We start from the raw sequence: 11,408 nt of genomic DNA, 5'->3' as shown, positions 1-11,408 counted from the left end.
GAGACGCAGAGCGAGCAAAGAGACGCAGAGCGAGCAAAGAGACACAGAGACCCTGAGAGCAAAGAAACGCAGAGACCCTGAGAGCAAAGAAACGCAGAGACCCTGAGAGCAAAGGGACGCAGAGACCCTGAGAGCAAAGAGCCACTGAGAGCAAAGAGCCACTGAGAGCCATTGAGAGCAGAGAGACGCTGAGAGAGCACAGTCTCTTTGCTCAGAGGCCGCGAGCGCGCAAAGAGACGCAGAGAGACGCAGAGACACTGACATTAAGACAACGTATTAATAGAGTAAGTGCAGAGGTGTTAGATTCTAGCTTCTGTCTACAGACCGCACACATTTTCACAGTGACACTGCACTTCCTTCCAACGAGAGAGAGCAGAGCGAGCAACTGAGAAAGAGAGCAACTGAGAAACTGAGAAAGAGAGCAACTGAGAGAGTAAAGAGAAGCGGAGCAGCGACAGAGAGCGACAGAGCAGCAGAGAGAAACGGAGAGCGACTGAGAAAGAGAGAAGGAAACAGAGAGAATGGGAGGGACCAGAGAGAAACGAAACATTTACAAAAAATAGACACCCAGAGAAAGATAGAGAGAAGACGACAACGTATTAATAGAATAAGGGCAGAGGTGTTAGATTTTAGCATCTGTCTACAGACCGCACACATTTTCACAGTGAAACAGAACTTCCTTCCAACAAGAGGTGGAAAACACCCGTTTATTCTTAGAAAACAACAGAAAGGGGAAGACAAATGCCTGTGTGATTGAACAGTAACTGGCAAGAACAATATGAAAACAGTATACGGTTTAAATGTAATGATATAACACCATGGTATTAGTGGTGTGATTCCCTGAATGACTGTGGTGTGTGTGTTCAGCGAACGTCTGTTTCCCCCCATCCCTGGTCCCCCACTGAAGATTAAAGACCTCTTGGAGAGAGACGACCTACTTCAGGTGAATAAACACAGAGCAGAAACATTTATCTTTACTTTTGTAAACTATCATATTCCCTCTCTTGTGGAGCTAACAAAACTCCTCTCCTTCTGGTTTGCACCGTTTGTCCCTCAGGCCCTGCCGTCCAAATGTGTTGAGGAGATCACTGTGGTGGAGGAAGKTGAGGAAACACCTGTCAATATGACCAGATTTTAAAATAGCCTTGTAAATACCAGACTGAAGCTTGCGGGATGAGACGGCTTTGCTAGGCTGTTTAAAGCCCTGTCATCGTTAGCCCCTAGGCCGATCTGTAAGAAGGATCCCCTTAGCCTATCAGAGGTCAAGATGCAGTCATTATTATTTATTAATACCTATCCAGTTCTTTCAGATCTACAAGAAGTAGGACAAGGAGAGTGTGTGCGTGTAGGGCAAGTGTGACCTTCCTGGTCCCGTCCCTCAAGTCCGTGAGTCAACACAGGAAGGAGTAATGGATGGATAGTTATTTTATTTCCAAAGCTGCAATCATGGGACACATACACAGTATGGATGAATGATGAGTAGTAGACGGAATATAAACGGCACTCCTAAAGAAGATGCATTCTCCAGTTAGCTACCAACTTCAAAGAGGGAACTTTAACTAGCATAAAACCCACATGGCAAATAACATATAAGGAGGGGCTTATTTGACGCCAAACCAACAACATTAGTTGCTAATAACATAAATTGCTCATGTAAAATGTGGATTTTATGATGTAATGTCAACTTTGTACATTTCTATCCCGGGACCATTCCATTTTCAACTCACCCACAGCAATTCTCCATAAATTTGCTGTGGATTACCCAGAATCCCATACTTTTATCACTGAGTGTATTAGAGAATGTAAACACACTAATCCACCAGGAGGTGGCATAATACCAATTTTATGCAGGAATTTAACAATTTAATCGCACCATTACACAAGCAGTTTCCTTGGTCAGATATGTTGGATTCTAGCTTGAAATATACTTATTCATGTTCATACTATAAATTATTGATGACTTTACATGTACAATGAATGTATATGTTTGGGTAAATGGCGGATAAGAACTAGGTGTATGGAAAGTTAATCAGTGGGTCCTATGGAGGGAGGCAAAGGGCAACAGTCTGGTTTCAGTCAATGGTAAAGTAGGACAGCTGTGGATTAGGGAGGAGTGAGAAATTCAGCCCGAGGTCAGATGAAGTGAGAAGGAATAGTCCTGTCACACACGCAGACTTGCATGCCTACAAAGGTTCTAGTAGGAGGCGGGCCATAACTACACCAGTGAGAGGAACCAATTCAGTTCCTGACTAGCAACAGTGATGTTGGCTGTCTAGATATGCAAGGAGGTGACGTCTCCTAGTACGAGGTTATAAAGATATGTGCTTGTGTAAACATGTTTTTGTCTTTGCGGCTGTTTGACSTTTGACCCAGTGGGGGAATAAACTTGGTTTGAGCTTTTCCTAGTCATCCGTTTCAGTTTTTACTCTGTTTGTTTAGAACCTAACAGGTCATATCGTCAGGAAAAATGATTGACCTTGATGATGTATTCCCCCCKAAAAATGCTTCCTTCAGATTGAAATAGTAAAAAGTACTGTCAGACTGATTTGTAATATTGTCCTAGCCCAAATGAAAAAAGTAAACATTGGCGGTTGATTACATAACTTTGTTTGTGACATGGTGGGGTTCGCGGTCCAAAAACGTTTGGGAACCCCTGGTGTAAGTGGATACTACTCCAAAGTAGAAGCTAAGCATATCAAATCAAATCAAGTTTATTTTATATAGCCCTTCGTACATCAGCTGATATCTCAAAGTGCTGTACAGAAACCCAGCCTAAAACCCCAAACAGCAAGCAATGCAGGTGTAGAAGCACGGTGGCTAGGAAAAACTCCCTAGAAAGGCCAAAACCTAGGAAGAAACCTAGAGAGGAACCAGGCTATGAGGGGTGGCCAGTCCTCTTCTGGCTGTGCCGGGTGGAGATTATAACAGAACTAGCCAAGATGTTCAAATATATTCATAAGTGACAAGCATGGTCAAATAATAATCAGGAATAATTTCAGTTGGCTTTTTCATAGCCGATCATTAAGAGTTGAAAATAGCAGGTCTGGGACAGGGGCGGTTCCATAACCGCAGGCAGAACAGTTGAAACTGGAATAGCAGCAAGGCCAGGTGGACTGGGGACAGCAAGGAGTCATATGCTGGTAGTCCTGACGTATGGCCTAGGGCTCAGGTCCTCCGAGAGAGAGAAAGAAAGAGAGAATTAGAGAGAGCCAAGATTTTCAAAATGTTCATAAATGACAAGCATGGTCAAATAATAATCAGGAATAAATATCAGTTGGCTTTTCATAGCCGATCATTAAGAGTTGAAAACAGCAGGTCTGGGACAGGTAGGGGTTCAGAACCGCAGGCAGAACAGCTGAAACTGGAATAGCAGCAAGCCAGGCGGACTGGGGACAGCAAGGAGTCATCATGCCCGGTTTGCCGTGACGTATGGTCCTAGGGCTCAGGTCCTCCGAGAGAGAGAAAAAGAGAGAAGGAGAGAATTAGAGAGAGCCAAGATTTTCAAAATGTTCATAAATGACAAGCATGGTCAAATAATAATCAGGAATAAATATCAGTTGGCTTTTCATAGCCGATCATTAAGAGTTGAAAACAGCAGGTCTGGGACAGGTAGGGGTTCCAGAACCGCGGCAGAACAGCTGAAACTGGAATGCAGCAAGGCCAGGCGGACTGGGGACAGCAAGGAGTCATCATGCCCGGTTTGCCGTGACGTATGGTCCTAGGGCTCAGGTTCTCCGAGAGAGAGAAAGAAAGAGAGAACGAGAGAATTAGAGAGAGCATACTTAAATTCACACAGGATACTGGATAGATAGGAGAAGTACTCCAGGTATAACCAACTGACCCTAGCCCCCAACACATAAACTACTGCAGCATAAATACTGGAGGCTGAGACAGGAGTGGTCAGGAGACACTGTGGCCCCATCAGAAGAACCCCGGACAGGGCCAAACAGGAAGGATATAACCCCACCCACTTTGCCAAAGCACAGACCCCAACCACTAGAGGGATATCTTCAACCACCAACTTACAATCCTGAGACAAGGCCGAGTATAGCCCACAAAGATCTCCACCACAGCACAAACCAAGGGGGCGCCAACCCAGACAGGAAGATCACGTCGGTAACTCAACCCACTCAAGTGACGCACCCCTCCCAGGGACGGCATGAAAGAGCAAAAGTAAGCCAGTGACTCAGCCCTGTAATAGGGTTAGAGGCAGGAATCCCAGTGGAGAGAGGGGAACCGGCCAGGCAGAGACAGCAAGGGCGGTTTTGCTCCAGAGCCTTTCCGTTCACCTTCACACTCCTGGGCCAGACTACACTCAATCATATGACCTACTGAAGAGATAAGTCTTCAGTAAAGACTTAAAGGTTGAGACCGAGTCTGCGTCTCTCACATGGGTAGGCAGACCGTTCCATAAAAATGGAGATCTATAGGAGAAAGCCTGCCTCCCGCTGTTTGCTTAGAAATTCTAGGGACAATAGGAGGCCTGCGTCTTGTGACCGTAGCGTACGTATAGGTATGTACGGCAGGACCAACTCGGAAAGATAGGTAGGAGCAAGCCCATGTAACGCTTTATAGGTTAACAGTAAACCTTGAAATCAGCCCTTGCCTTAACAGAAGCCAGTGTAGGGAAGCTAGCACTGGAGTAATATGATCAAATTTCTTGGTTCTAGTCAGGATTCTAGCAGCCGTATTTAGCACTAACTGAAGTTTATTTAGTGCTTTATCCGGGTAGCCGGAAAGTAGAGCATTGCAGTAGTCTAACCTAGAAGTAACAAATGATGGATTAATTTTTCTGCATCATTTTGGACAGAAAATTCTGAATTTGCAATGTTACGTAGATGGAAAAAGCTGTCCTTGAAACAGTCTTGATATGTTCGTCAAAAGAGAGATCAGGGTCAAGAGTAACGCCGAGGTCCTTCACAGTTTTATTTGAGACGACTTTACAACCATCAAGATTAATTGTCAGATTTAACAGAAGATCTCTTTGTTTCTTGGGACCTAGAACAAGCATCTCTGTTTTGTCCGAGTTTAAAAGTAGGAATGACACGGACATGCATGTTCCTTATGTGCTTAGCTTCTACTGCGGAGTAGCATCATCACAAGAGGCTCTGCGGCCCCTAGCTGTCTGCTCCCCAATGACTGTAGTAACAAGCTCATGGCAAATTATGTGGACATACCGAAAAGTGAGGGAAGAGGTGGAATACTTTGATACCCTCTTAACAGTTGAAGTGTGCACTGTAAGGGTGTTGGGTTGTGACCTGCTTCACAATGACATTAACGTAAAAGGTCAGAGTTATGACGGTACCAACAGGGGTCATTTATGCTCCAGGTAGAAGTTGCCCATAGTCATAGATCTAGGATCAGTTTACCTCCCCAATCCTTCATTTGACCAATTACCAACAATGCAAAACTGACCTCCGATATGATTGTCTAGGGCAAATTCAAACTAGTCTGGGGTCAAATACTGAAATGACAGTGTCTCAACCTAGTGGACAAAATAACGACAGCAAATGACAGTGAGTGTGTTACTGTACTCAGATGAAGAAGATGCTAAGCTACAGGACTGTTTTGCTAGCACAGACTGGAATATGTTCCGGGATTCCTCCGATGGCATTGAGGAGTACACCACATCAGTCATCAATAAGTGCATTGATGATGTACATACTGTCCCCACAGTGACAGTACGTACATACCCCAACCAGAAGCCATGGATTACAGGCAACATCCGCACATTAGCTAAAGGCTAGAGCTGCCGCTTTCAAGGAGTGGGACTCTAACCTGGAAGCTTATAAGAAATCCCGCTATGCCCTCCGACGAACCATCAAACAGGCAAAGTATCAATACAGGACTAAGATGGAATCGTACTACACCAGCTCTGACCCTCGTCGGATGTGGCAGGGCTTGCAAACCATTACAGACTACAAAGGGAAGCACAGCTGAGAGCTTCCAGTGACACGAGCGTACCAGACGAGCTAAACTACTTATATGCTCGCTTCGAGGCAAATAACACTGAAACATGCATTAGAGCACCCGCTGTTCCGGACGACTGTGTGATCACGCTCTCCGCAGCCGATGTAAGACCTTTAAACAGGTCAACATTCACAAGACCGCACGGCCAGACAGATTACAAGGACGTGTACTGCGAGCATGCGATGACCAACTGGCAAGTGTCTTCACTGACATTTTCAAACTCTCCCTGTCCGAGTCTGTAATAKCAACATGTTTTAAGCAGACCACCATAGTGCCTGTGCCTAAGAACACTAAGGTAACCTGCCTAAATGACTACCGACCCGTAGCACTCACGTCTGTAGCCATGAAGTGCCTTGAAAGGTTGGTCATGGCTCACATCAACCCCATTGTCCCAGAAACCCTAGACCCACTCCAATTTGCATACCGCCCCAACAGATCCACAGATGATGCATTCTCTATTGCACTCCACACTGCCCTTTCCCACCTGGACAAAAGGAACACCTATGTGAGAATGCTATTAATTAACGATTGCTCAGAGTTCAACTCCATAGTGRCCTCAAAGCTCATCAATAAGCTAAGGACCCTGGGACTAAACACCTCCAACTGCAACTGGATCCTGGACTTCCTGACGGGCCGCCCCCAGGTGGTAAGGGTAGGTAACAACACCTCCGCCACGCTAATCCTCAACACAGGGGTCTATCAGGGGTGCWTGCTCAGTCCCCTCCTGTACTCCCTGTTGACTCATGACTGCACGACTCCAACACCATCATTAAGTTTGCCGATGACACAACAGGGGTAGGTCTGATCACTGACAACGACGAGACAGCCTATAGGGAGGAGGTCAGAGACCTGGCCGTGTGGTGCCAGGTCAACAACCTCTCCCTCAACATGATCAAGACAAAGGAGATGATTGTGGACTACAGGAAAAAGAGGACTGAGCACGCCCCCATTCTCATCGACGTGGCTACAGTGGAGCAGGTTGAGAGCTTCAAGTTCCTTTGTATCCACATCACCAACAAACTAACATGGTCCAAGCACACCAAGACAGTCGTGAAGAGGGCACGACAAAACCTATTCCCCCTCAGGAGACTGAAAAGATTTGGCATGGGTCCTCAGATCGTCAAAAGGTTATACAGTTGCACCATTGAGAGCATCCTGACTGGTTTCATCACTGCCTGGTATGGCAACTGCTCGGCCACCGACCGCAAGGCACTACAGAGGGTAGTGCGAATGGCCCAGTACATCACTGGGGCCAACCGTCCTGCCATCCAGGACCTCTATACCAGGCGGTGTCAGAGGAAGGCCCTAAAAATTGTCAAAGACTCCAGCCACCCTAGTCATAGACTGTTCTCTCTGCTACAGCATGACACGCTGTCCCGGAGCCCCAAGTCTAGGTCCAAGAGGCTTCTAAACAGCTTCTACCACCAAGCCATGAGACTCCTGAACACCTAATCAAATTGCTGCCCATACTATTTGCATGATGCTGCCTCCACCATGCTAGGTTTAACTGAGTGGCAAGGTGAAAAATCTATGAATGTGCCCTTGAGTAACGCACTTAACCCTAATGGCTCCAGGGTTACTGATCATAATGGAGAGTGGGGTCACAGCCAGCCATTATGAACGGTAACCCTGGAGCCATAAGGGTTAAGTGCCTTGCTCAAGGGCACATCCATAGATGTTTCACCTTGTCGGCTCYGGGAGTCAAACTAGCAACCTCTCAGTTACTGGCCCAATGCTCAAACCYCTAGGCTACCTGCTTAAACCCCATCATCGTTAACCCCTAGGCTTGTGGGACGATCTGTAATGAGGATCCCCTTAACCTATCACAGGGCAAGATGCAGTCATTACCTTTTGTTAACACCTATCCAATCCTTTCAGAGAGTGGGATATGGAAAAAAAACAACAAAAAAAACATTTCTAATTCTCACGTGTGAAATAGAACAAATATTAGTACCCACCAAATTATTACACACACACTTCAAAGCGTTCCTCCATCTGGAACAACAAACGTGCACTTTTGTAAACAACAAAAGCATTGTCTCAAAGGCTCAATTAAGTGTATATATATACACACACACACACACACACACACACACACACACACACACAAACAAACACATTGTTCCATCTCTGTTGAAAACATAAAATTGTTAACTACATTACAAGCAGTGTGTGTTTGTGTGTGTGTGTGTGTGTGTGTGTGTGTGTGTGTGTGTGTGGGACGACCTACCACTCTACAGCCTCTCGTCTCTCAGCTGTGTTTTGTCCAGGGGGTGTGTGGTCTGGGGTATGCTGTCAGCAGGGACTATCTGCAGATGTGGACTTAGTGATTTGGAGGCTGTTATGTTTGCTGCATTGTGTTGCATTATGGGCTGCTACTTTGTGTACTTGTTGGTTGTTAATGTGCAGTTATTCTCACAAATGTACAGCTCATAACACTGACTACAAGGCCTTACACGGACTGCTATAACATGGGAGGTAATAGTGCATGTGTGTAGTGAGGAGTGAGAGTTGAAGTTTATTTTCCATGTTTAATGAATACTTTTGAAATCATATTTATTCATGTTCTCAGAATAATACAGAGTGACTCACCTGAAGTCTCAATCCTTCAGATTCATTCTGAAACTGTGGGCGTACGGTGTCCTCCTGAACCAGAGGGAGGAAGGATTTACACTCGGTTTCAGTAGGGTCATATAAATCAAAAGGTAAAACAATCTGGTGACATTAAAACACACTCAAATGTTGAAAACACTATCCACTCATTCTGAAAGTGCTTTTAGTTCTAATTAGGTATTACTACTCATCTCAGTACAATACTTCTTATAGTCATTTTCAGCAAATGAATAGACCATGTGTCATGTATTTCTAGGAGTGGTGGGTGTAGAGTCAGGCACAGAGAGCAAACTTCCAAAGAAATGCATTTATTTCGCGTAGTCTAGCCAAACCAACAGGCAATGCCCAAATAACACGTGTCTCCAAAACAGGGAAGAACACTAAACAAAATAACAAACGAACCGTGGCGCTATACAGAAATGAGTGCTGACAGGCAACTACACATGGACAACTACACACAAATACAGGTGGGAAAAGGCAACCTAAGTATGGTTCTCAATCAGAGACAACGATAGACAGCTGCCTCTGATTGAGAAACACACCCGGCCAAACACACAGAAATACAAATCCTAGAAAAAAGAACATAGAATGCCCACCCAAATCACACCCTGACCAAACCAAAATAGAGACATAAAAAGCTCTCTACGGTCAGGGCGTGACACCATGCCAAGAGTGTGCAAAGCTGCCATCAAGGCAAAGGGTGGCTACTTTGAAGAATCTCAAATATAAAATATTTTGATTTGTTTAACACTTTTTTTGGTTACTACATGATTCCATATGTGTTATTTCATAGTTTTGATGTCTTCACTATTATTCTACAATGTAGAAAAAATTTAAGAAAATAATAAAGAAAGAAAATAAAGAAAGAAAAACCCTTGAATGAATAGGTGTGTCCAAGCTTTTTAGATACTGTAGAGATAACGTGATTTGACGTCATTTTATCTGTGGCGAATGACCTTGAGCCTTCTTGGATGGGCACATCTAATGTAATTCTATGGCAGCACCCAAGGGGCTAGAATTTTAGAGCTCTACCCTTAGACTTGGCGGTGACCTAGTGTCCCCATGAGTGACAGAACACTGAGCCAATCACGGCGCAACGCTACGTATTTTCTGCTGGCTTGCCTTGCCCAACCATCGCAGAAAGCACTGAGCTAGGCTGAAACGCCTGCATCTTGAGCTGCCTTACTCAAGAAAACAAAAAAGAGACCATGTTTGTATGCAGRTTTATTAACTGCCCTGAATGACGGGTCACCACTGAACATGGGAGACAATGACCAAAAATATGGCTTAGTTTTCTTTATTTACTTACCCCACATAGGTTATTTCAAATGATTGTTTGGAAGCTTTTTACGTATTAAACCACTTGAGTTTTCCCCCTGTCAACAGCATAATTATTCCCTGTATGTAAAGACAGACTTCGCGGCGGGCCAGACAGCGGGCCAGACAGCGGGCCAGACAGCGGAGCGAGGTGCTCAGTGCGCTATAGGCTTGGCACATAGCAGCGGACGACCAAAGAGCGACACACAAGTGGTTTTGGAAAGAGAAGTAGATCCACCGCAATCAGATGCTTTGCGATAGATGGGCCTACCGCAGCTCAAGCATCTGTTTAGGGGTGGTGGGGGTTGGGGATGTGTCAAATGTAGAGGTCTCAAGAGCCAAAAGTGGCTGTCTAGTAGTAGACACACCTAGGACCACTACACACATCGCAGCCAGGTGAGTAGCTATTTATAAAAAAGGGAGAGGAGTTTCCTTTTAGCAATATTTAAGATCCATGTTCTTATTTGACTTAATTCTCTATCAACCTTGGTATGAAAATATAACTACACTACTATGGTCTTGAACACTCCCTCCCTCCCATCTACCACCAGACACATAATATATATCCACTTCACACACACACACTCCTATCTCACCCTTCCCTCTCTCTGTGTGCCTTAACTGCCTGCATCTCATGGGAAACGGGCTGTCGGCCTGAACAGGATGTCAACAAACCCAGGTCAGAGTGCAGTAGCACCGCCGGCCTGGCATCAGATGGTATGTGTAATAATATGTTTATAGACAGTCACATTATAAGGTGCTGGTGCAGAAATAACAATAAATAGCAGCCTAGCAGAATAGTATTCCTGACACCTGACTCCACTGGCCTCTTGTCGAGGAGTGTCTAAATTGGGATGAGGCTAATCAAGCACCAACATACAGGTACCAGAGCCACAGGGAGAGAGATAGAAACAACTCTTGCTGCAAAGACTTGACTTATTTATTTCAGGATGTGGTACAGAGAGACTGTCTGTCTGGTCATGCAATGTGTTTGGAAGTGGTTTCTGGCTCTATACAATCATTCAACGCGCACACCAATGTATCCTGTGGTAGTGTGYTTAAGAGGAGCTCTGGTGCCCCCTGGGTAAAGTATTAGATGACCGTTTCAGCTGAAAAGGAAGTTAGCATCGACCATCATGACTATGAACATTAGTCAAAAATGATTTAGGCAATGTAAAGTTAAGAAGGAAAGGTAATGAAGATGAAGTGATGCCAATTTTTAAATATGTTTATTGACTAGTAGTCAGACTCTCTTCATACGATGTTGAGGCCAACAACATTAGAGTACTTATATTCGGGCTGAAARCTCAACATGCCGGTGTATAATGTTTCAACCAACCCACTCCAGGATTCCATACAATTCGCCCGACATTACTCACACTCAGCCAACCATACAAAATACTTTGACCTGCGACAGCGGAACGATTACACCAGTGTTCCCCATTACCTCCTGTTCACAGCAGTAAGACCAGTCATTTCAGAGACAGATGAGACAGACAAGTACATCA

The 11,408-nt window shown here is 44.9% G+C and overlaps 1 protein-coding gene across 1 annotated transcript in view; it reads left to right on the top strand.

The window, feature by feature from the left end:
* LOC111979679 (interleukin-5 receptor subunit alpha) overlaps nucleotides 1-2,400 on the top strand; it is a 5,350-nt gene extending 2,950 nt beyond the window's left edge. The window contains exons 3-4 of the mRNA XM_070448790.1: nucleotides 868-943; nucleotides 1,058-2,400. Of these exons, the coding sequence (XP_070304891.1) occupies nucleotides 868-905 (38 nt within the window). The 3' untranslated portion in view covers nucleotides 906-943; nucleotides 1,058-2,400. The remainder of the gene's footprint in view (nucleotides 1-867; nucleotides 944-1,057) is intronic.
* Nucleotides 2,401-11,408: the final 9,008 nt, after the last annotated feature.

The sequence above is a fragment of the Salvelinus sp. IW2-2015 genome, linkage group LG19, assembly GCF_002910315.2.
Source record: "Salvelinus sp. IW2-2015 linkage group LG19, ASM291031v2, whole genome shotgun sequence".
In the NCBI taxonomy this organism is placed as follows: domain Eukaryota; kingdom Metazoa; phylum Chordata; class Actinopteri; order Salmoniformes; family Salmonidae; genus Salvelinus; species Salvelinus sp. IW2-2015.
Note: the sequence above shows the minus strand (reverse complement) of the source record. Positions and strands in the feature narration are given on the sequence as shown.